The following is a 26,593-nucleotide window of genomic DNA, read 5'->3' as shown; positions in this document are numbered from 1 at the left end:
ACACTAATGACTCGGACAAAGAGTGGAGAAGGGCCACTGGGGCTGAAGGCACATGTCCTGCAAGGAAAAGCTAAGGGAACTGGCTTTATTTAGCCAGAAAAAAGAGAAAGTGAAGGGACAGAGCGGACCCCAACGGTCTCTCACTGTCTGAAGGAATACGGAACAGCTGGGGACAAACTCTTCTCAGAGGAATGCCACGGACACTCGGGAAGCGACCGTCACAAGTCACAGCAAGGGCAATTCCAGCTGAGCACAAGGGAACAGCACGTTCAAGAGGAGCATAACAAACACTGCAGCTCAGCCCCAGAAAGGTGCTGGAATCTCCACCCTTGCAAATCCAGAATTTACCTCTACAATTCCCTGAGCAACCTGATCTGACTTGGAAGATGCTCTGCTGTGAGAAGCAGCTTAAGTCAGATGACCTTAAGTCAAAGCAGTCTTCTGATTCATTTTTTCAAAGATTACTGAACTAAAAAGCGAAATACTTATTTTGGTGGATTTGGGCTGGTTTTTGGGTTGGGGAGTGAGAAGGAGGGAGGGCGGGAGAGGCGGGCAGTGTCAGGAGAATGCCCACCTGAAACGTTTAAACTCCATCACATATCACAGCTTCATGAAAACTCCAATGGGAAGACAAACTTTGGCCACATCGAGGCATAAGCTGCAGTTCAGCACAAAAAGCTCTAAAGCACCATGAAGTCCTTCACATCTTTACCGTTTTCTAGCCTTTATGACATTTGCACCAGTCAAATACACTTGGCCAAAGTATTCTGGAGTGAATGAAGAGAAAAAAAGTAGGAATGATCTGCATTGCAATTTATGTTTAGTCACAGAACAAAGCTCAGCTCAGCATCTGTGCTGTTCTGAAGTGCTTACAGGCTTAATCTTGCAACTGAGACAGCCATCAGTAAGTGCCAAAATCATTAATTGACAAAGTCATCTACACAAGTTTGATGTTGTAAGCAATGGGCTGTGAGTTCCAAACTTTTTATGTAAATTGAAATTTTATTTTGATAGCTAGCTCTGCCAATAATTATCAGAAAGAAATCATATTCCACAAAATATCCAACTGTTTGGTACCTCTGCCATTCCACTGCCACCACTGTAGCAGCCAGCATTGTTTTCCACCCTCTTTTCCCATTAGGATACCTCTGGGATACATGTTTTCCTGCTGTTCTTACAATATAGAACTGAATTCCCAAATGCATTCCTTTTGTCCTTTTCTGTAAGACCAGGTGATAGAGGTCTGAGAAGTGGAACATGCTTTTTCAGAGAGAGATCAAGAGACTGCCAGAAGCACAACTTCATGACTGCAGCTATTGCAAGAAAGATGTGCCAGCTGAAGCTTCAAGAATAGACCCCCAAGCTGCTAAAGCCAGAAACACGCCTCTTCCATGACATTTCCAAAAGAAACTCAATTCCAATTAGTACTCTCTGCACAAGACAATGGGAACCCAAGGCCTCTGGAGAGCGCAGCTGGACTGATGTTACTAGGACATCTACATGATCATCTGCAAAAATTTTTCTTTGATGTATTCATTATTAGTATAACAATGAGCCAATAGTTTTCCACACTACTTGAAAGTTGGAGAATAAAGATTATGAAAATGCAAGTCAGTCCATACTACTAGAAAATTCAAAGTAGTAATTGCTACGAAGTGCACCAAGCCCTAGCTAATAACACTGAAATCTTGAGGGAACAGAGTAGACTTTTATAAAGGAAGGAACAGAAAGAAAAGACAGGGGCTGGGGTGGGGTAGATGAAAGAATGTCATGCTGCATATGCTTAGACTCCACTTTAATTGTGGCCAAGGATTTTTGGTCCAGAGGGGATGTGCAAAGTACCTTCTGTTCACTCACTTTAAGAACAAAAGCCCAGATAATCAAATCACAGAGGTAAGCCAGTGAGAGGCAAAACCAGGCATTTCACAGAGACAAGTAAATGGCTCTCTCCCTCCTCCCACACTCCCTCCCAAAACGGCAAACTGGAAGCAGAGCATAACCTCAAGAACCAGTGCTGAATTCTGAATCAGACCAGACACTGCGCGAGGAGCTCAGATGCTCAGATGTCTGGGGGGAGAGACCAATATTAAAACCACCTGTTTCATTGTCTGCATTTTTGCTGCCTATCTGACCAGGACTTCGGAAATCAACATTCACAATATTCACATGAACATGAGATTAGACAGAAAAACAGTTGCTAATAATTAATATTGGAATTTTTTTAGAAGGGAAGAATCAGCTTCTATGTCTAGCTGTTAGCAACAATGACAGGAAAAGGCTTCCAGACGACTACAAGCTGCTGATTCAGAAGTTTGCCTTAGAAGGAAGAAAACTCTCAGGCGTGGTTAGTCTGCTGCTGGAGAAAACACAAATTCAGTCTGAGCTTCAAGTACGCATAAAATGCTTAAAATGAACTACCATCAGGAATCTGGCAGAACTACTTCGGACTAGCACTCCCCACTCATTCCACTGTAACTCTTCTCATTTTCTCTCTCCCCAAGGAAATTACAGCAGTTGATATAAATAAATGGAGATCTAATCTGCTGCTGCTATAGTCTCGTAACAGTAGCATTAGCATTGCATTTTGCAGAGTACTACCCCTCTAGGGGGTTTATTTTTGTTCTTACCACTGCCAGTTTGAAAGCTTTCAAAATCCCACAAGCTACATTTCCTCAGGTGCTACTGAATATGGAGTATTTAAAAAAAATTGTATTTAAATCAAACCTTATTTTATAGTTTCAAACATCCACGTTTCCTGTTTCCATAAAATTTCTTCTTACTTAAGACCTGTATCAGAGACATTTTTAAGCTTTTGGCCCCAGACAAGGGACCAGCCAACATGGATCATTTTCCCAAAAGTATCAGCCAGTCTTTTGAATGGCCCTACTAGCGTAGGGGAGAACAAGAAGAATGTAGGGGAATTTGTCTTAAAAACACAAACCGAAAAGCACCACGATCATAGAATTATAAATGGATGAATGCGACCACGGGTAGTGGTACAGAGATGAAAACATTTGAAAAGTGATTGCTGCTAAGTTACTAACAGGAAAAAGCTTGTTAAGAGATACTCAAATTCCATGCTGCTGCTTACAGCTTTTACTAACAAGTCAGCTCTGAAAGAGACTAAACTTCTTAAATCTCAATTCCCACTCACTTGACCATGTCTGTCCTTTCCTCAGAGGGGCCCATGAAACTTGGGGCAGAAAAGATCAGAATAGACAGAATTTTTCTCAACCTTTTAACTGTCCCTTAGCTTCTTGAAGTAATGCAAAAGCCATACACTGGGGAAGAAGTACGGAGGCATCCAAATTTGAAACAGTTCTGCTGGTGCTTTGCACACCTCCTTTAAGAGGCAGGATGTACAGTCCCTCTATATGTGACGGTGGTGAGGCACTGGAACAGGTTGCCCAGGGAAGTTGTGGATGCCCCATCCCTGGAGATGTTCAAGGTCAGGCTGGATGGGGCTTTGAGCAACGTGGTCTAGCGGGAGGTGTCCCTGCCCATGGCAGGGGGGTTGGAACTTGATAATCTTTAAGATCCCTTCCAACCTGAACCATTCTATGATTCTATGATATTGCCTATAACTCATGGGTGAGTCACTTTGCTTTTTTCCCCTATGACAACATATAAAGAATCTGGATTGGTGGCAGTCTGCTAGGCTGAAGTCTTAACTTCCCTTGAGCATATTTAAAGATCCGCCTTGCACATCTTCTCTGTGGTGGGATATGCGCTGAGGAAACCACAGTTTGACATGAACCATCACTGAAGTCTGAAAAACATTATTTGTCCAAAAGAGATTGAAATTCATAGCAATCAGCACTTTGGAGAAAGAATCCATTTACATGAAGAACATAAAAACTGTATTTTTCCAAGGAGGAAAGGTTTCCTAAGGAAACAGAGCTTATGCTCTTTTGTTCTTTGTGGCATCTCTCCGACTAGAAGAACTTTTAAGCCTAATGGCCAATTTCAAATTTGATAGAGGACCTGAGGGTTACAGAATTGTGGACTGCCTAGAAATATTCTTTTACAAACAGGCAGACACACGGAAGAGAGCGAGAGAGACCCTCTAAGTAGCCACTGAGAGCAAAGCAGTATCATAATTACACCCCACTACTAAACATCAGGAAACCCAAATGGGAACTCATCCTGGAACCCAACAAAATCCCAATGATTCATCACAATCTGCTTCTCATGAACTATTTAAAAGGGAATTAGAAAGCAAGCTGTAAATAAAAAGTAAAAAGAAAGATCACCTCATATGCACATATATTTGTGTGTGTGCTTGCAAGTATATATAAAACATTGCAGCCATGAACAGAGGTCTTGCTATATATTACATTTTTTGCATGAAAAAAGTTTGACAGAAGACAAACAAAATTTTTTTTGATAGCTGCTTCTGGGCCTTTTGTGATGCCAAGACTGCTCTACACATATTCCTTATAAATGAGACTTCCTCTGCTATTTTCTCCGTTTTAAAAAAATGATTGATACCTAATTTACTATTTGATCAGAATTTGTTAAGTCTGCATTTCCTGCAAGTAGAAAGTCTACAGATTTGTTTTCAAATCATGTCTTTGTTGTTAGAGTACCTATTGACCAGAGAGGAAACAAGGTAAGGACACATCTATGGAGGAAGAAAAGACTTTCCTATTCAAAAAGCTAAGAGAGGCAAACAAACAAGGAATCAGCAACATAATACAGCTTGTTTGAGATGGTCAATACCAGAAGAATGAAAGAAAAAAAATAGGGTCTCCCACAGAGCAGAGCACTCTTTTTCTTTCCTTAAATAATTAAGAAATAAACAACCATATATTGGTCAAGTATTTCCATCTCTCTGCAATTCCTGATCTTTCTGTCAGGCTGCAACCTTTACGCTGATGAATCTAGGCTTTTAGTATAGAACTCCCACTGAGTACAGCTTGAAAACCTGCTCTAATGATCATCTACTGACTTCCTCAGTAGGTATGTTCCCACCTACATTCCCTTATGCCAACATCAGCGCTCGTAACACAGCAGTAGTCTGGTTCGGTAGCTAGAACAGTAAAATCCCATACAAATCACAGTCATTCAACACTATTTCTTCTCATTTATGTATTTCAACCAGCTTTCAACCAGCTTCAGGTGGATGCCAGTACAGCCCAAGTAAAGCACAGGACCTCCCCTCTCAAGGGCATAGAGCTTTTTCGTACCCTCAGACTGCAACCCCAGTCAGAGTGGCTGCCTCTTCTCCTCCCTTTAGAAGCTCTCACTGTCACCAACTAAGAATTTCCTCCCTCCAAGGCAGTTAAACCAGGGTGTAGGGTAAGAGCACCCACCTCTGCAGGCTATTAACCTCTTGTTGCTGTCTCTCAATGACAAAGCCTAAAGTAAGGAGAGACGTAACTGGGAAAGTAATTTCTGAAATGTGTTATGGAAAAGTTATGGTTAAGAAAATAATTTACCTACAAGAAAGGAAACCTATACATTCTTTTATCTCTGCTTTGTAATAAATTCTGGGGCACAAATCATATCCTTTGTGCAATATTTAACAAATTTAAAGAGTAATCTACAACTAGGGCTCACAGCACTGTGGTATTAAGAAACACATTTGCTTTGAAAACAGCTGTCTTTTTTTCATACTGGCCGGAACAGCAGCTTACAACCTGTACCGTTTCAGTCTGTTTTCCAGGAAGGTTGAAACTGGCACAAAAAAGAGCTTAAAAGTTTTCTATCTCAGCCTAAGAATCAAACAGGTATGTCCAAAAGATTTTTACAACAGAAACTTTGTTCTTCAATAAAAAGCATGCCTATCTCATGAACTGGAAAAAGAAAAGCTGTGACACAGCAGACTGGAGAAATACAAATTGCTCCTAGTACATAAAATTCAAAGCCAAAAATTTGTATTCCCACTCCGTAAATCCCTAATCTTATAAGCAGCCAACTCCATGTGGGGCAATTTTAAAAGCTTACAGAAGCATCATCAAGAACAATCCATCAACATTTTTACAGCTGCCTTTTTGCTGTAGAGAAAGGCCATAACAGTAATTTTATTCATGAACAAAAGCAACTTAGAAACCCTTACTGTGGATTTCTATGGCAGGGAAAATGTTCCTATTACATTGCAAAGAAAGCAACACCATGTTTATCTGAGCATACGAAGGGGACTCACTCTTCTATACATGGCTGAAATCGCATGTACCCCAACTGCTCTCTTGCATTTTTTTCAGCCATCTGTTACTTTACTTTTTCAAATACACATTAAATCAAATATTCTATTAGTCAAAATCCTCCTACAGAATTCATAGTTGCTTCTTCAGTATCTAGACAAGGCCTAGCTTTAACAGCTACAAGAGAAACACTGCCAGTGCAGCACCCATTGTGTGTCACTTCTCACTCCCTTTCCTCTCAGCAGCCCGGCCAGGGATGGTACTAAACTGCCGATCTCCTGTGATGCCCCTATGAGGAACACGAAGCCTGTTAACCTCACTCTCCTGAGTCAGGGTTCCACTCCACCAGAATACAGCTTCAGCATGGGTCCCTTTGGCTAACGCATCACTGCCCAGAGGTCTTCCAGAATGCAGAAGAGAAGGGAGGCAGGAAATGGAGCAGGGAGGATGCCCTAGGGAACTGGGAAGAGGTGATCAGCATAAGAAGGGTTAAAGAAAACTCCCAGCCCCTTCTGTCAAGACCCTGACTCTGAAAAGCCATTTTCAGTATGACTCTCCCATGTCAGTTACCAAAAGTGATGGGAAATAAATAATTTCATAACCAGATAAAGTACTCATGTATGTATTTTATATGTATATAATGTTATACATATAGCTGTGATTTAAAATGCCATTTAAATAAAGTAAAAAACAAAATACCACCTCATCAGTAATTCCTGAAAGAAGCCAACTTAAGGCAAAGTAAAACACTGATTTTTTTCATCCAATCACAACAACATATTTGCACACTGAGCGCTTTTCGTATATTAAGAAATACTGACTGCAGCAAGCTACTATTCATTAAGAAGTCTTCTATGCACAGGAAACTCACAACATATTATTTGGAAGAATAATTCCCTTTCTTCTTTTTAGTTTTTAAGGCTAGACGTTGATAAGTACTATTTCCTGAGATAAATGGCCATTAAGTTAGATGACGTGGAGAAGAACTCAGAAGAAAAGTTCTATTTCTTTAAAAAGGCAATGCACAGCCCCTGGCACCTATACAGCTAATCCTGCTCTTGGAAGGGTTATGGTCATGTAATAATTCTGTCCCGCTAAAAACTGGGTTGTCCCTAACTGGGGTTGTTTAACACAGACTTCAACATAATGAAGGCTGTAACTTTATAGGGAGTTGAAGCAGCCTGCAGGACCGCGAGCGGTGCATTCCTGAAACTCTCCTATACCAAAGTAATGTCAACACAGAAGGCTGAGTGGTGACGTAATGTCTGAGGGCATGCCAGAGTCAAGACACTTTTTGTTTGATTCACAAGGGTATAAGTTATTTCTTCCCACCCCCGCCTTTTTAAAAATTGGGCAATAAGCAGTTGATTTTACAGCTACAAGCGTTATAGAGCCTCACATTATCTGCAGAGTGAGAAAAGGAATGAGCTGATAGCATTCATCACTATGACACAGGCAACAATTCTTGAGCAAGAAAAGCTTTTGGCCTATTTTAGTTTAGAGGGTTTTTTGTGGTCTGTGGGGTTTGTGGGGCTTTTTTTGCTGCTGCCCATCACTGTGGTCTCTGAGGCTCCTACACTTAAAAATGCATTAAAGCTGAAGTCCTTTAATATTTCTCATATCCTCAGATCCAAGAAGATATTTTTCAAAGCAGTCTAGCAACTAAAAATCCTTAGTATTTAAAACAACATTTCCCAAATTTTAATGCTGACAAGAATGGAAACTCCCCCAGCACCCTGACACGACTTGAGATTCTCACACACTTTATGATTTGTATGTAAACAAACACTTGCGCACACCAGGGTAAAGCCAGTGGGAGTCAGGTGCATAAACAAACTGCCTTTAAAATTCTGGGCCTGGATGCCTGCACCAGAAAGATGGATAGATTATGCTCTCACATAAATTTCTACAGCCAACAGAGGGAGTGGGCAGCTGAGAGTCACACTTGATCCATCCAGTCTATCTCATCCTTCTCCCTTCCACAGCTGTATGACTCAAGTGAGCTCCCGGATAACGCAAATGGCATACAATTTTGAATGCATTTATCTACCAACATCAGAGCTCGCCTACAAAGAACAGAAAAAAAATCAGTGGCATGTGAATGAGGTCATTACACTCATGACATAGACAAAAGACAGAGTTCTGAGAGAAGCAAATAAAGGCAATTATAAATGGGTACAAATAAACCACCATCTAAATATTGCCTCTCAAGCTTTGGTAGTTGTAAGAAACAAGAAAAGTCTGACTACGGCATTTCTAGGAAAAATGCTTGCGTATACTGTTTGCTGATTTTCAAATCAGATTCACAAGGACAAGGGCAATAATGCTTTTGGAGGAAAACAAGTTTGCAAGGACACAAAAAGAAGCAAAGCTGTTCATCCTCTAAGATCTCTGTCGCTTCGCTTGTGCTACAACCCACACACCCAAAATACCTGCAACGACTCAAAACCATCTAAGCACTTCAGAACGCGTTCTCTCAAACTTAAAAAAAATCATTAGGGTTAGCAGGTGAATTTTTCTGAGTTTTGTTCCTTAAAGCATTAATGGTATTTCATTCTTTGTTAAGAGGTTTCACCCTCCTTGCATCACAGATGCTCCAATAAAACAAGCTGGTATGCAGCAGGCTCCCCTCTAGAGTGACAGTTCAGGAGTTCTGGATGCAAGTCCTGTTTGAGTACCTGTCACAATCCTTGGGTGCTAAGACGACAATAATGAGAAAAGATTAGTCTACAGGGCCTAACTGCCATCAACAGACAAACCAATCAAACCATTCTGCAACCAGCAGCGTGTGTTTTATTTGTGCAAAGAAATTGTATTAATTTAACACATATACCTTGTCAAAGTAAGAATAACGCATCTGATCATTATGGGAACTTAAGTATTTAGTTTCTTGAAACTAATTCTTGAAATATAAGGGTGACCTCTAAAAGAGCTTCCCTCTGTGGGCTTGGAAACAGCTTGGAATCTGTTTGGTTTTGCCATACTAGAATCCAACAGCTCCATACAGAACAAGATGTTATTTACCTTCTCTGTAGATTTTCACCACTGTGTTGCAGCAAACCTCCAAAGGCAAGTACTAAGATACTAACAGTTGTGGGTTTTTAAACCCTGGTGGTCATGATTTACAGGAAAACCTCCTGTGAGGAAACCATTTTCCATGTACAAACACCATAGAAAGATTAGCAAAGGCTGTAGTTCTGTGAGGTGCCGAGTCTCACAGTGCCAAAAGGCCATCTCTCCATCTCTCACCCACCCTCTGATCCCTTCCTTATACTGCACCAAACACTTGCCTGAGCTCTCTGAGTGTTAATACAAGTCATTAACCACAAAGAAGTAGTCAATGCTGCTGCCAGGTTGGAAAGTTGAATCAGTGATAGGTCATGCGTCACCTCCTCTGGGTAAGAAAGGCCTCCCCCTTTCAGCACTTTTTTCCCCAATGCAACTGCATTCTAAGCATTGAGGAGTTAAGGATATCCCTTGCTTGTTAGGCTTAAAATATAGAATTGAAATGCAACTTTATCAGATAACTAACTGTGCAGGCAACACATAATAGTTTTTGAGCACAGGAGAGTCACATTTTTATATTACTAGGCTCTGTAGGAAGTATTAAAACCTAACTATTTAAGACAGCTTAAAAGAGGAAAAAAAGATTGAGTCATCAGTTTAATAAAGATGAAAAGAAAAATTGAAGACAGAGGAAAATAAGAGGTGCAATGAGAGAAAATTTCTGAAGAAGCCTTCTTACCACAAGTGCCACTCATAATTTGAACACAACTTTCTTATCCTTAGATCTCTCCAAATGAGCCATAGCCCACACAAACTTTTGATCCTACAAGGAAATACAAGCAAGGAATTCCACGAAGCTCACTTTGCATGGATCTTGAATGAAAGACATTCTTTATTAAGACAAAGGACAGCAATATTAAATGGGAGAGGGGGCTGGAACCAGATTAAATTGGAAACAGATTTATTTATTTTTTTGATGAGTTCTGATTTGCGGGTGAAGTCTTGTATACATTATTTCATACTCACAAAACTCACCAGAAAGCAAAAGCATACTAGTTGTACAAAAGGGTAAAGTCAAAAAACATTGTAATTTTTTTTTTTTATTTGTCTTCTGTATCTTACAGTAGGTTCCAACTCTAACCTTCTTCTCTAGATACACCTGGAACTGGGTTCTCTGTAAAAGGCAGTCCCTAAGGACTATCTACAGTGTAGACAATCCTAGTCAGCTGAAGTTGAGGATTACTGGACTTCATCTTCCTTATTAGCTTCTTATAGCATTTATAACAGAATATAAATGTATTTTGCTCTGATTTCCAACTGGTTAATAGCATTATGTGCTGCTACTTACCTGAACAGAAAGTCCATCAAACCAAAAGAATACCAAGTCTTTTAAAAATGCAGAATTCTGAAGTATCAACCGTACACAGAACAACCATATTCTTCCCATTAAAATAACACCACACCCATAAAATGGCTTAGAAAGCACAACAACAGATACTAAGGCTTTTATCTAGATTTTCAGTAACAGATAAGAAGCTTAACTGTATGTCACAGTGTACACAGGTCTTCTCTGACTTCCAGAGGAGAAATGAGTGTCATCTTTAGGCTGACTAAGTAACGGACCACAAATTGTAACCAGTTTTCTTCTTAAACAATACATGTGTTTGCCCATTCTTTATAGTAAACCACTCTTTTTTTTGAGATGGTTTCATTACTGCATTTTTACACTTCTTCTACCTAAAACCATGTAAAACTGAAGAACACTGCTCAACTTCAGTGATGCAAATGTATTTCCTACTTGCAGTCTGAAAGAAGCTCAACTCTGCCTCCTGCAGCAGCAGCAATAGAATTAATGACCAAATTCTGACTGCAGGAATTTTATTGATGACAGCAAAGAATTTTCAGATCTTGGCTCTATACTATCATGGCTTAAAAATACATTTTTTTTTTGTCCTTACACAGTGTTAGTGGTTATTAAATACAGCTGTCCAAAGACAATATCCAGCTCCAGAGTCATACAAACTGTTGTTAGTCACTTTAGGTGTGACTTATTTCTTTGTGATTTAGTAGTAGGGACAGAGTCCCGCCTCAGTGAAGTAACAAACTATTCCCTCCTAAGCACCCGCCATCACCACTTACAGAATTACTGAACTATAAAGACCTATAATGGGATCTATTAATATAGTATTAAAGGAGAAACATTATAATTTGAAGTAAGAATCAGTAACTCTATAAATCCACACTATTTATGTTTTGGATTGCCTCTACTGGACTCAGTACCGATACCGAAATGAAAGGAAGATGCTTCCTTAGCATATGGAGATAATATTGTCTACTCACGGTTCTAAAATCCTATTAATTGGACCTAAAAAGCCTCTGCAAATGTTTTTCTTGTGAATATCACCTTCCAAGTAAAATTTATCATGTGCTTTGGTATACATTTTTCCTTTTTCAGAGCCTACGTTGCAAAACAGTTCTGAGGTAAGCCTACATGTCTCTTGCCTCCTGTTTTAATTCCTGAATCGTGAAAAAAAACCCTTGCAGAGGGTTGCATGGAAACTCTGGAGACTTGGGACATCACTGCTTGCTTATTACCTGATCACGATCACCTGCAAAACAGCAGCTCTTCATGGTACATGAGTTGAAGTACCCTTGGTTGTCAAACTGGAAGACGGGCAGCCGGCAGTGGATATCATAGAGGACCGGAGGAAGGCGCCGACGCAACGCCAGCAGCTGGGTTCCATTGCTGTTGAACCGGACACTCATGGCACTCTGAAGGGAGAGGTTTCCACCATAGCGGAGCAGCGAACTGGGAAAAGACAGAGGAAACAAGTGAGATGGGCCGCGCATAGGAATTTAACTACTTAAAGACAGAACTCTCTCTTTAAACTTACCAAGTCATTTCAAAGAAACAAGCCCAGTAAACCATAATCTTACTTAGTTTCTGCTTCAAATCATCAGTTCCTGAACAAACTTGATTCAAAACCTGAATAACAAACTATCAAAATGCTAAGACTATAAAGTGTTCAGAAGAGCGAGTAGTTTTGTTAATAACAAAACATTTCCTGCATAGGAGCAGTGTCTCAGAGAGTAGCCTTAGCCTCAAAAAGGCTGTTCTTGCACTTCTGGGATGTCTGCATTTGGGACTGACCCTACCAGTGCTCAGCAATATTTGGTCGGCTGCTGCCTGAATCCAGCCAGCCCAAACTTTTTTTTTTCCCCTCTGCTCTGGCACTGGGTGGCATTTTCTCCAATTGTAGACACCCTGACCACTATTTCACTTCTGCTTCTATTTACATTTCTACAGGACATCAGAGAACGTTTGAACTCTACAATCAGTTCCAGCTGTCTTACATAGAAGGCCATCTTACTAATAAGTTATTACAAGAAATGCTAAAATAAGTCACTTAGCTAATCTCAAACCCGCTTCATCTAAAAATACTGCCAAGTAGGCAAGACAATTATGCTACCACATCGCTATTACCTAAAACTTTCACACATTGAATTTGCTGGTTTCCTTGTCCCATATAAGGCTGTATGATCACAGCTGGAGTATTTGTATCAGTTCTTACTGATATATACAAGATGAAAACAAAGGGTCACAAGTTTCCAGGCTTTCTCTTTAAAACAATATGAGAACATGGAATTTGTTCCATCCAGGAACCTAAAGATAATCAAAGCATACCTGAAATTCAACTTGCATTGTACGAGCTTTCTGATTTTTTCAAAGACTTAATTCAATCCCTGCACTTGAAAAGATTGTGCATATGGGAAGGGAGACAAAGATGGAGGCATTTTATTCATTTTTTGTTCAGTGAACATTGAAACCTCCTTAAGCAATACCAGAGCTTGACCTTTTGTTAACAGGTTTTGAGCAATCCCCATCAAATCTTGTTAAGAGCTGTGACTTTTATGTACCTTCTGGACCAGACAAGGCACACTAGCACAGAATTAGCAGATTCTAGAGGGAAGTTTAATCATAGATTTTAATGCATTTTACTTTTTGATTTAGGCCTCTGCCCAACATTTGTGAAAAATGAGTCACTCCACATGGACGGGAAGCCACATTCCATGCAGGTTGAAACACGCATCGTTACATGAGATACTGTAAAGTTAAAAAACTATTGTTCCTAAGCCAGAGTTAAACAAAACCAAAAACAAAATAGAAGATTCCACTTAATGAATACACTGGAAATATGCTTCGCTCACAGACACTCACTTTGTGAACTGAAAGTCAGAATGCCACAAAGCAACCAGAAGTCATATTTTCAAAGCCAACTTGTAAGAGCTTCAAGCTGAGCACCAAAAATTCTGAACGCCTGTATCAGCATGAAGAGTCCTGCTCTCTCACGTGTGTATGTGCACTCTCCTCCTGCTAGGCAAAGACACTGTGCTTCTCTTAATAGTGTTTATGGTTTTAAATAAAAACATGAGAAAATTTAATACTAGAGACTGTAATCTTAGAAACGAGGATTTAGGATCCCCCTCATCAGCCCTAGTTTTTGTTCGAGATCAATAAAGTACTCAGCCAGCTCAAAACAGTCAGGCATCAAAAAAACCAAAAACCCAAAACACACTCTCGACTTTTTTTTTTCCCCTCCCCCTTTCCCAATAGGTTTGTGTAAGCCAATTTCTTTTTCTATGGAAGTTTCCACTTCCTTAAAAAAAAAAAAAAGAAAAAAAGAAAAAAAAAAGAAAAAAGAAAAAAAAAAAGAAAAAAAAAGAAAAAAAGAAAGACACCACAAAAATTAAACAAAACAACAAAAAAAAATACCAAAAAACCCCAAAACCCCAGCCAAAAAAACAAGCAGAAGAAATAAATCTAGACTTTTTTGGCTACAAAAGGTCCATTTTTCTATAAAAATATACATATATGTCATGGTGAAGAATTTGTATCAACCAGATGTAATTTTAAGGTGCAGGCACTGCTGCTCCAAGGCTAAGCCCCTCTCCTCACTACCAGTTCTCCTCCTCAATCTAAATCGCAACCCGGAATTCTCTCCTGCCTTCAAGTGAGTGAGCCTACCAGATGTCCCATCCTTTCAAATCTCCACGCAAAGTTTCCATGGTTACTATTATTATGCCTTGTCTGAAATATTTTGGGATTATATTTTATAGTAATAGTAGTGTAGTATTAAACTAGCTTCCATTCTGCTTACAGATGTTTTCATTAAGCTCCTATAGCAGTCAAAGCTATCAAAGAAAATGCCTCTTGTAGCTGAATTCTGTATTGTGTCTCAGTAACTTTGGTGTAACAGATCTCTGAAAGAATATTTTACTTCAGAAATTAAATGAAATAAGAAAGGCTAGAATTTCAGAAATTGGGATCATATGCACACGTAAGAAGTCTAGAATTAAGGAGCTGCACAGTTAACACCTCTCAAAAGATCCACAGCTCTGCCTACCTCATACCCTCAACTCCACACAATTCAGCCACACATGTAATGGAAATACAGTTTGTGCTGCAGTTCCTTGAACATTTGGCTCAAAAGAAAAAAAACCAAAAAACCAAAAAAAACACAAAACACCACCCACCCCACCCCCAACCCAAACCCCACGCTAATAAAAAAGGCAGTGGGCTAAGTTTGGCTGATAGAGAAAGAAATGCTAAAGCAGCCATTTGCCATTCATATGGAAGAGCAACATGCTGATGACTTTCCCCTCCTCTCAATTCTGTCCACAAAAACCAGACTCCGGAGCTCCCAGTGCAGCATTTCACTGCACTAAATCACAAGACAGTGGTCTTCTGTTTTCCCCACCCTGCTGTGTCCTGCTTGCTTCCTCTCTGCCTCTTTGAAAGGGTTTGTTAAATTAACTGCACAGTGTTTTCCTTTAACAAGCTATGAAAAGAGGCAGCAGGTAGGTAGGTGGGGATGAAGAGAGCCAAACTGACATCAAAAACCCCCAAGCATCCATTTTCTGACCCAAACAGAGGAGAAATATTTGCGCTCTCTCTACTCCTACAAGGGAAGGTTTGAGAGATATGGTCAGAAATATGATGGGGGGGAGGGTCTCGAGGGGGTGCAGCTCATGGCTTCGTCTTGGTGGAAAAACTAGGAACCTATAGCTCACAAATAGAGGAGATGAAGGATTTGAGAAAACTCTCTCCCCCTCTGCCTCCTGCTGCAGGCAGTGCAAATGGCAGCAGTATTTAGAACTAAGCATTTAGACTTCAGTAATTTCCATTATAAAATTTAGTTGATTATAGAATAACCATGCTGGTTTTGGGAAAAAAATAAAAATTGACAAAGATGTCTTCCACAGTATTCCATCACCATAAAAATCACAGGAAAAAAGCAGTCAATCATCTCCAAGAAAGATGCTGGGGGAAGCTATCTTATTTTTTTTATAGTATTAAACCAATACTAGTACTCATTATTACTGAAGAGGATGTCTGAATCAAGAAGCTCTAAAAGATCTTCAAACTAGTCATAACCAGAGCTTTTGCTCTTTTTCTTTTATTGGGGTGGGGAGGGAAGAGGAATGGGAGAGCTGTGTTTAAGCACGTTGAGTGCTCAAATGACTATCTCCGCTTTCCCAGTTGCATCACGGCGCTGCTCTGTACCTTTAGTCAGTGCTACTTTTGGATTTTTTCACACAGGATTACGCGGGGCAGTGTAGACATGCTTGGATAAGTTGCTCATGTTAGAACTGCCACTTCTGCCTGCTCCTTATTACATGCTCCGGCAAAGGATTTTCAGAGGCAACACCTTCTTGCAGTTACGAGAAGTTTACTGATGCATCAGACTAATAGCAATACTCCCCTCTCGAAGACATAGGCCATGACAGCCAGTGAGAAATCTGAAGACAAACCTAAAAGGGCATCTCTGAACAAGATGGGCACCCTTTCTGCTTTATCTTTACAAATCCAGACCCAGACTACTCCGGGATTTAGTCTGCTTCCAAATTTGGCTCACCCAGCCAGCTGTGGAATGCTGATGTTGCCCACCAGCTCTGGAAGCAATAGAGAGAGATGCGTGCACTTCTGAGTTTTGAAAAAAGTCATCCTGTATGATTAAGGGAAATATTTAGTCCACAGATGGAACGTTGCAATCCAAACACACACGCTGGAGCTAGAGAATGGACAGTTATGTGCAATATGGTAATTTCCGTACTTGGATGTGCTGCACACAGGCAGCACTCAAGTGTTAACTAAATACCAGCTCAGGCAAACAATGGAAGGCTTTCAATCCAAGAGCAGCACCACTAAAGTAAATAAATCCTGTTCTACTGGCAGCCAGTGGGTGAGGGAAGAAGTAGTCTCACTGCGCTCAGAATTTGCAGGAAAAGTCTATACCTGAAACAAGCATTTCCCTCTCCCTCCTCTCCCCCCTTTTCTAAACAAAGAAGTTGTTTCATCCCTTTTTGAAAAGTCAACTGCCTGAGTGGTAACATAAGCTTAGCCCAGGCTATTCAAAAGTTAGCTTGGCAACAGACAGTGGCCATTAGAACTGAGAGAAGATCAGCGTCTTGGTAGAAATAAAATAAAAACAGGATGCATGACAGCATTAAATAGAACCGCTAAATAAAACCATTGAATAGCTTCTCTTGATAAGCTACAAATCTGACAACAAACTGCAGTACAGACACTGTCCTTGGCAAATGAGTGCCATTTAAGAGGGAGAAGGAAGGAAGGAAGGGAGAAAGTGTCGATACCATAAACAGCAGTGTGTGAAACTAACTTAATGAAAGAATGACCTTAAAAGGAAAAAATGAATTGAATGCTTGTAACTAATACACACTATTACACACAACCGTGTTTGTCAGCATTTCTGTAACCACAAAATTGAGGAACTTCTAACTGTGCAAAAAGAACTGGAATGAAACTCGGCAAACAGAATCTTGGCCTGGAAAACTCCAGAAAGATTTGGGGTTTTATTTGGAAGAAAGTTATTCTGTGTGTGTAAACACACACAATTCTTACTTAGTTTGGAGCAAACACTTAGAAAGTGCCAAATTAGCGAATAATAGAAAAGCAAGCACAAGATCAATTAGCATGCATATTTTTTTTTTAAGTAGATCACAAATATCACAGAAATATCAAGACAGCTTCTTTGAAAGGCAGGTAAGTCATGTCAAAGTGTATGGAGTTTCTCTGTATGGATTCAGAAGTGTTAACAAACGTGAAGAAAGTCCATCAGTGTTTTAAGATTTAAAAGGTACATAAGCCATACTCAAGATTTTATTATTTCTCAGTAACATGCTCATTTTTCTAAATTCTGTCATCACTATCTCTAATTATCTCACTACCTTTATAAGAACTTTCTTCAAGAACTACATCCCCCGGAATCCTTAACAGGAAGTAAGAGGTATTTGCATGGGCTTTAGAGAATAACAAAATAAAAGAAAGGCTGTACATTGTTAGCAAAACTAAACACCTTTTGTTTCCTACAAAAAGAACGTACAAGTAAAATCAACTACATCCACCAAGACTGATAAAGTAGGGAATTGAAAAAGTAGGGAATTCAGGGTAAAGATTCTGCATGTTCAAGAACATGTCATTCCTTCTGCTCCTTACTGTTAGGGTCAGGAACATGTAAATTAGTATAAAAAGGAAGCCCCCATCATTAATAAACTTTCATGCACGGCAAACTGTAAGGTGAAGCTTCACCTTTCTCCCTAAAACCATCAAGGCAATAATTATTTTTTTTTTAATAATTTATTAATTTTTTAAATAAGGGAGATTCTTATCTGGTAATTTCAGAATAACTTATCTGACTTCAGAATTCTGGAGCCTCAAGAACGTCAAACATCCCCAGATTTACATACCCAGAGCACCCAGACCTCGTAACAGCAAAGGTTTGCATGGTTTGGCCCTTATGATCTCATTGAATCACTGAATGCTAATGTTGCTTCATGGGTGTTCTCAGGCAGCTCTCCAGAAAGCATCATGTTTTCCTTTATTCTGCCTTCATTCACAGGAAAAAACCTACAGATTTTCAGTGTTTTGAGGAAGATGACAAGAGCAGAGGCATAAAGTATACTAAGCTCTCCCCCTCATTTGTATTACTTTTATCCTTTTAGGACTTAAGGCTTACCTCAGCCATTACAGTGATTAAACAGTAGCAAATGACAATAATAACAAAAACAACCCTGTGTGTTTGAATGTTTCACATCCTCCTCCAGCTCTATCCAAGGTTTGTTTTGGTCTTATTACAGACTTGTTCCCAAACATTCTCACTGTCCTAGGCTTGCCCCCACTAGAGATTTGAGAGTCAGCAGGCACAGGAGTGTTCTATTCTCACTCTCTGCTTGAATCACCTAGGTGTTACTGTAATGTAAGTAATAAATGAGATCTAGCAGACAGTAAAATAGTTTTTCAGGAAAAGAAAAAAACATTTAGCCAGATTAACACAGAAAAGAAAGTAGAGAATACAAAGTAAAGAACAACTGTCCAACAACCACAAGATAAACTAGCTAAATCACCTGATTATTTTCCTCCTTTTCTAATCCCTAAATTCTACAGTTGGAGTCCATTATTCAGCCTGTTCAGAAATAGCATCTTGTAGGATGGAGTACAGCTGAATCCAGCAAAACACAAAGGAGTAGCTTCCATCAGATAACCAGACAGAGAATATGCAAATACAGTGAGTCGTGGCATGGGAAGATGACCTTTAGGCCAAATGAAGGAACAGGAGCTGTTTGTAAAATGAAGGACACACTGAAGTCAGCATAACTCAAAGAACACAGACACCAGAGAACGTTACCTCAGTAAAATGAGTGTAAAAGTTGGTAATTCTTCCTGAAGGATAAATCCATCTTCACACCTTAGTGTCTCTGCAACATTAGTCATGTATCAATACTGCAGTCCTCCGAAGCATTTGTTCCTATACACGTTTCTGTGCTGCAATTCTTGTACTGCATTAGAAAAACTGAGTAACACCAGCCACAGATTTCTTCTCTCATCCAGTAACATAAATACACTCACTCCCTTTCTTTTCTCCAGCAAAACTCCATGAATTTTTAATTTAACAAAGCTACAAAAGCTGAAATTAAAGAAAAGAGCAGCAACAAGAAAGTAACCCTTTCTTTAAACAGGAGAAGTGGCAAGATCCAAGATGGTCCTGCAGCAGCACAGTCCAGTCTTGAATCAGTAAAGCTTTTGCCTCTAATAGGCACAAGATGAATAGAAATTATCATGTAAAGCTAACTGAATGCAACTGCATGCACAACTTTAGTCTCATCAAATTGGTTCCACCACAATTTCCCATCGACTGATCTTTCAAAGACTAATTCCCTTGTTTTACAACAGAGTGGAACTAATGTTTCAGATGTTCTCCCAGTAAACGCACTAAGAAGGTCCCTCCCTTGTATTCAGTTACCAATGTATTTTTTTTAAATTTTATTTTCCTTTTTTAAACAAAAATTATTATCTCTTAATTCCTTTCCTTATTTTAATTCCCTCCTGATTGAAAAGAGGCATAAAGGTGATTAGGGGAAGGCTTGTATGATCACAGACCTATTTCCTTAAAAAAGGACTCTATAAAAACACATTAAATCAGAGCTCCTTTTGAACAACAGATTACTACTTTATACTTTTAAATTTACATTGCAAGGTCAATACTTTGCACTTTAAATTCTTGCTTTAGGAAGACCTGTGTGCTAGAGAATTTCAAAGCTAACAAAAAGATAAGCAACATTTGGCTTTTGAAGCAGGCAGTATTCCCATTCCTTGATACAGGAAAAACTGAGAGCAAGGGAGGTCAATCAACAGACCTACCCAACACTGTGAAACAAAACCAGGTTTCCTGACTTCTTGTTTACTGCATGAAGCTACTTATGTTCTTGAAAATTATAAACCTGAATAGCACCGCCACTTCTGGGAGCAAGCTGGATCCCACAGAGTAAAAGATCAGTACCTGGCTTAAAGTGCCTGGCCAGAACCAAACTAGGGCTAGCGTGGGGATGCTGGTAGGTGTGAAAAAGTTTAATCTTCAAATCAGAAAATCCACATGCATATGATGGAGGGCTAATTATCTGCAATGGATAGGATGATTTTAGCTCATAAGGTTTGAGAAAACTACTAAACCAAGACAGGAAAAACTGAACAGAAGAAGAGTCACCATAGCCCTAAGAAAAACAAACAATTAGAAGCTGAAGTACTAACAATACTTATTTTTGTTATACAATTTGAACCTTAGTACTCCAAAACTCAGTTGCGTGATCAACAAATCTGAGGATGCTAGAGGAAATTCAGAAATCTTTCATTCTGTCATTATAAGAAAACTTCAAAATCTTCAGTTTGCACATCAGTGGACTAACGTGAATACACTCCACTACAGGAAAAATATCAGCCCTAAACATAGAAGCAGCTAAACTAAACCCTCTAACCCAAGAGGGGCTGACAAGGTCAGGCATAAATAAAGCAGGACTGCCAGTGCGATAAGGAATGTTCAGAAGCTAATGAGAGGGCCTTTCCTATAGCACCATCCTAGTTAATTCCGCAATAAGGACAAGATATAAAGGTGGGGAAAAGAGACTACAGCACCTGCTTCACCCACTTGAATACCAGGCAGTACTCAGCAGACTTGCACACTTACTTGAGTATTTCTAGACTCTCTATTAGTTGGTGCTCACACCAGCAGCAGAAAATATCACCTGCTTCAGAGTAAAAAATACGTATCTATAAATTCACTGATTTGCATCTTTTGCAACTTTAGCACAGCACTTCTGTTTCTAAAAGGGGAAAAAGAAATTTAAAAAAAAAAAAAAAGTCAAAAAGCATTAACTGGCTGAAAGTGGTAAGAAAAGGAGTCCATATGCAGGAAAGAGCTCTTCCCAGCAGAAATACCACTTAATCCATCAGCATGACTAAAGCCTTAATGATTGTCACCATCTCTCTTTGCCCAAAGTCAAAAAGGCTTATTTGCAAGTACTCCCTTTTTAATTCAGTGGCCCCCTACTAGAGAGGCAGAGGAGACTACCTTAGATGTTTCTAACATTAAAGAAGTCATTTGATTTTGGCTAAACCTGTGGCAAACATCCCACTCCTGTAGCCATCATGTAACATCCTATTAAAAACATGTAAGGAAAACACAATTACAACCAAAGATGCTACTTTGAGAAAATTCCCGGTCCACCAGTCCTAGTCTCTAAAGAGCCTTGAGCCTCACCAAACTCAACTGTCAGAAGCAAAAACTGAGTTTACCCCCCAGATTAATATCTCCTTCAACACAACTGTCAACAAGACTGGATCCCACACTTGCACTTCCAGAAGCTTAGTATTTCAGCCAACATACCAGACATATTGCTAACACACAGATAAAACTAGGCAACAGCTACTTTTTAGAGTAAGCTCAGGAAAGTAAGCCAGAAAGGATAAAACTCAGCATGTGCATGAGCATTTCTCAGAAAATTGCTGTCTCTTCTTCTGGTATGATCTTTAAGGATCAAATACCTTGAAGATATGGCAACCACTGGAGACCTAAAGCTATCACTTGGACTCAGTTACAGTGCTGGTTTTATGACCCTACAATACCTTCTGCATCACCACACAGGTTTTTCTAAAGTCCTCTCTACACAACAGGCTATAAATATCACCTGTGGTACAGACAGAGCTGCAAACACTCATCATCCTTTCCTCCCTTTTCCTTGCACTCCCACCCATCAACAAAAAAAACCCTAACAGAATAAACCATGCTTCTATTGAGAGGTAGGACTTAGCCCTCTCTTGCAAAGACAGTCTATTTGACATGCATCTAACTAAACTCTGAAGAACTGTTCTCAAATTGTCTGTAGTTCTGGTAGCTACCACTTCTATTTCAAAACCGACATAGAACTCCTGAATCCAAACCCCAGCTTTTCCAACTACATGTCAGCACGTCAATCTAACATAAACCACCTGCAAGACTTCTACGTCCTTAGATTATCACGAGTAGAGAGATACTCCATACCCCTCCGTAGAAAAAGGTCATGTAGTACATACAGTGTTTTCATCTTGCCAGAGACCATTACACTGATCCAGAAACAAGAAAGTAATACTCATCAGGTCTTTAAAGGGCTGTGAACTAAATGAAACAAATAAAACCATAAGGCAAAGCAATCAGGAGCCAAGAACTGGATTTTCAGAAGTACTGAGTACCTGTGATTTCCAACAGATTTGGATCAGAAGTTATGCATACAGTCCATTTACTGTTGTAAGAGTTGGATTGTGTTTTCCTGCAGCACAACAACTAAGCTGAACACCCAGTATGGGGTAACCAAGTAGACCTCTGCCCCAGTGGGAATTATGGTTACTTCCTCTCTATGAATAGGCTCACCAACCTACTGATAGTATGTCCAAAGTTGAAACAAATTTGGCAATATGATCCGTGTATCATTGCTTTGGGCTTCAGCCCATGGGTGGAAAGATGGGCACAGCTGGGTTAGCTCTTGAGGGTGGGCTGCCTGACTTATATGACTACCCTCATGTGGACTATGACATTAAGGGCTCGGTGATGTAAGGGGGCAGCCCCTCATCAAGAGCCACAGTCACTGCCAACGTCTACCCTGGTGAACAGAAAAGATCCTCCAGCCATCAGCCACTGATGGAAAAGATCCCGGATGTCTATCCTACAAGAGCTGGAGATGAGGACTGTTGGAGGAGCTGGAACACCTAAAGGTAGTAATTCTATGTTTTGTACTTAGAATTGCACACAGGTGTTACCGTTGTGATTGATACTGTAATAACCCGATTGTGACTGTTAATAAACTAAGCATGAAGTAAGAGACATGGGACTCTTAATGATTATTAATCGTGATGCACCACATGCTGATAATGACCTCTTACCAGCTATGATCAGGTGGATGGGCCACCTTCACTTAACCCAAAAAATGAACATGTATTCTATATATGTTCAATAAATAGCACTTGGCAGAAAAAGCTCTGTTCAAGACAAAGACTTTAGAGAACATACTGTCAGTACAGCAGCACAGTACAGCCACATCCTTCAAAGTCCTCCACACACTGGCAAGGTCAACATACCCTGACATTCATAAACATGCTAAGAAGAGTCCTCCCTCAAGATCCCCCTGCATCTAATTAGTCTATTACAGGGAAGAAATTTCCATCTCTATATTTTGCTTACTATTTAATGAGCTAATCACCAGGTGATTCGCTAATACCTAACAACAAGTATTCCTTATCCAGAGCTTGGAAGTTTGCTTCCTCAGAATTCTCAGTGCAGGAAGCAAATTTGATGTTAGTTTGAAGCCCTCTTGACTGGTCTATTTTGAGACACAAATATTCATTTAATGTGACCTAAAAGCAGTTTGCTTAAAAAGGCTCTGAACTGCAGTTACTCCTCAGCCAAGACAAAGACAGAAATCAAAGCTGAATTAATGTTCCTGTTTGGCTTTGTCTGTAAAGCACTGATGGAAAACACTGAAACTGACGCTCTCTTAACTTGGGCTTTTTATGACTTGTATGATCATTTTAAAATATGCCACAAGGTTTACAGTCACCAAGGAATACCAGGTTTGCCCTGGTGGTCAAGGGTATTTTTTTTTTTAACTCATCATTGGGCTTTTCGAGTACATTGACTTGTAACCACACATACAGCACAGGCCTCCTGAACTTTCAGAATAATCTTAAAAAGGTCTATCGCATGTAAGCACTTCTACCTCACTCAGAGCTTGAATCCAGTACTTGAGTTCTGGGGACAAAAGTGTTCCCAGAACTCAACACTCAAGACCGGTGTCCTGGAACACTATGTTGTACTGCAGGAACATAAAAAGTCAAATGTCAAGCAGACATACTCTCTGCTTATAGTTTATTCTCATGAAACGGGCAGCCTTGGAAGGTAAATCATCCCCAACTTTGGTTATGTTTCACCTCTTCTACTTTGCAAAAAGCCACCAGGAATTCTTGTAAGGAATGTACAGATGAGATAAAAAAGGGGAAGGTTACTGTAGCAAAAGAAACTGAAGCAAGTAAAACCGTAATGCCACAAACAGCTGAACATATCTAATAGTTCACTGCTTCCTTCTTATCTCCTATTCTCATCCCTACAAGCTTCCCTTTCTCTTCTCCATCATCTATGCTATTCACTGGGGCGCCCTTGAACCCAGCTCAACTTGCTAGGACTCACAAATGGATCCCACTGTGTAAAAAGCACAGGCTCCACACTCCCATCACAACCAGAAAACACTTCTGTGAACAGCATTTTTGTAGCATGAAAATCAGTTTAAAAGTATGTGATGGTCATTAATAGGACAGACCAATAATCATTTTGATCTCAAGACCTTCCAGATCAGTTGACGTAAGTAGGGGGGTGGGGTGGGTGGGGTGAACAAAGGAAAACAATTAATTAAAGGGGATAATTATCATATTTTCTCAGGAAAAAAAAAAAAAGCCTTTTGATTTCAGTAAAAGAAGGAGATGGGCATGGGGCTGCATGGAAAAGGGGAAGGGAGATCTGGAGTACCTAAAAATAACTGGAATTACATAGTCGTTGCTTGAAGTATGTATGTAAACTGACTTGTTGAGTTACCCCCAGCAATCCCATAACAATACATATTTGCAATACATATTTTATTGTAATGAGTTTAAGATACACAGACTTGCCTTTTTCATTTTCTTAAAAAAGGCACAGCTTCCAGACCCCATCTAGTGGTGTGAGTGCCTTCCAACAGCCTCATTAATCAAGACCACAGTTAAGCTTTTCAGTGCACTGTTTTTAAAAATGAAACAATACAGTCGGTTTGAGTTTAACGTCCACCTGAAAGAATGGCAATACTCACACGTTCTAAAAATAGAAAAATAAAATTTCCAGAATCACTAGTCAACTTGCAATCATGCTGGACTTATATTAGTTCTATTTTAAAAGTGCTTCATATGCTATTTTTGAGGATCCATTCCACATTCAGATCTTATTAGTATACTGGGAGAGAAGGGGGGAATCTCAATTGCTGCACTAAATCCGAGACAGAAGAGATACCAAGCTGTGAATGAACTTTGGAAAAAGCAAAATGAATCCGCCTCTGTATCCTGACTCAGTCAGCAAGACTAATCAAATTACGACTATTTGAAGTGAGCTAAACTTTTCACAATTCAGAGCTGTCTCTAAATTTCCCCACACATGCCAAGAAATGCTGGCTTTCAATTACCTTCTTCACTGTAGTAGAGAAGCATAAAGCACTCCCAGCTTCCCATCAGAAAGCTAACCAATTTCACAGTATATGAGTAAAATCTACTCATAATCAGGACTTTTCTCTAATCCTAAAAATATTTTATTTTGAATTTCTAGATGTGTTTAGTGTTGCCTGTCCAAAGCAGAAAAAAACAACTCTCCTGGCTGGAGGCATGTAACAGCAAGCTAGAAGGCAAATTCTCCTATAACCCAATTGGAGATGAGCCGTCTATTTTGGAAAAATATACTCTGGTGTAAAAATCCTCAGATTTTCCAGATAAATAAGTAGATGCAGCTCCTTTGTTTCTGACAAGCAGTGGAATCTATATCTGAATTCTCTAACCTACTAGTACATCACTACTCCATTCAAGATTTTGAAAATTCAGAGCTATTCATTTAAAACAGCACAATTAGCCATATTCCACTGAGTGCCATACAAGTTTAGAAGTTAACAGCAAATCACCCCTTTTCTGACAGTGCATCATCAAGCTGAACAAAATAAAACTATACCTCAACCTGAGGAGTCTCTGTTGATTAAAACCAGAAATTCAGCATTAAACCTGATCCCCTTCAAATAAGTGAAGGGCAGCTGAATGCTGTGGGCTTATCAAACCCCACCTTGGTCTGTAAAGAGTATTACTGCACCGGTGCTGTTGTATATGAAGGTATTGCTAGCTACAGTACTGTTATTTGCCACAAACAGCTAGTCTTCAGAATTCCAGGCTTTCCATTTGTTTTCTAGATTTTGCAGGGGAGCAGCAGGATTCCCCAGAACAGTCTCCAGTTATGAACCAAACCAAGTAGTGGCTGCATCAGTTTAATTCTGCTTCCACTGACAGAGAACAGTACAGTAGTCAGGGTAAATGAGTTTTACATGAAGTGTTATACTAGCAGCAAATTATTAACTACGTATCACCATTTCACCTTCCCCACATTGGAGGAGTGCTGCAGCCCTGCTTAACCCACTGGAAGGTACGATTTTGGCAATCCACAGCAAACATCTAAAAGCACCTACACTTCTTCCCCTTCTTTCTACCCATTCAACTGCTAATCAGAACCCCACCACCACACATCATGACAAAACAAGACAAGACATTACCTGATCCAGCCATTTCTGCTAGCACCATGGGAAGAACAATAGGACTGGAAAACCTCCCACGATGGCCACAATATTATGAAGGATTACATCAACGCTGAAGGAAAGGAGGAATTTCCCTTGACAGTTTACAGCATAAAATAAAGTCTCTCACAAGTGAGCTTCATGCACAGCAAAGGAAATAAAAGGTAGGCTAGGGAAGGAATAGACTGATCTAGCAATTTTATACTATAGTT

The 26,593-nt window shown here is 39.7% G+C and overlaps 1 protein-coding gene across 2 annotated transcripts in view; it reads right to left on the bottom strand.

Moving 5' to 3' along the window:
- DCAF5 (DDB1 and CUL4 associated factor 5) overlaps window positions 1-26,593 on the bottom strand; it is a 74,451-nt gene that overhangs the window by 22,293 nt on the left and 25,565 nt on the right. For both annotated transcript variants that reach the window (XM_074148793.1, XM_074148794.1), the window contains exon 6: window positions 11,748-11,961. In XM_074148793.1, coding sequence (XP_074004894.1) covers window positions 11,748-11,961 — 214 coding nt within the window. The remainder of the gene's footprint in view (window positions 1-11,747; window positions 11,962-26,593) is intronic.

This window comes from Numenius arquata, chromosome 6, assembly GCF_964106895.1.
Source record: "Numenius arquata chromosome 6, bNumArq3.hap1.1, whole genome shotgun sequence".
Lineage (NCBI taxonomy): Eukaryota > Metazoa > Chordata > Aves > Charadriiformes > Scolopacidae > Numenius > Numenius arquata.
Note: the sequence above shows the minus strand (reverse complement) of the source record. Positions and strands in the feature narration are given on the sequence as shown.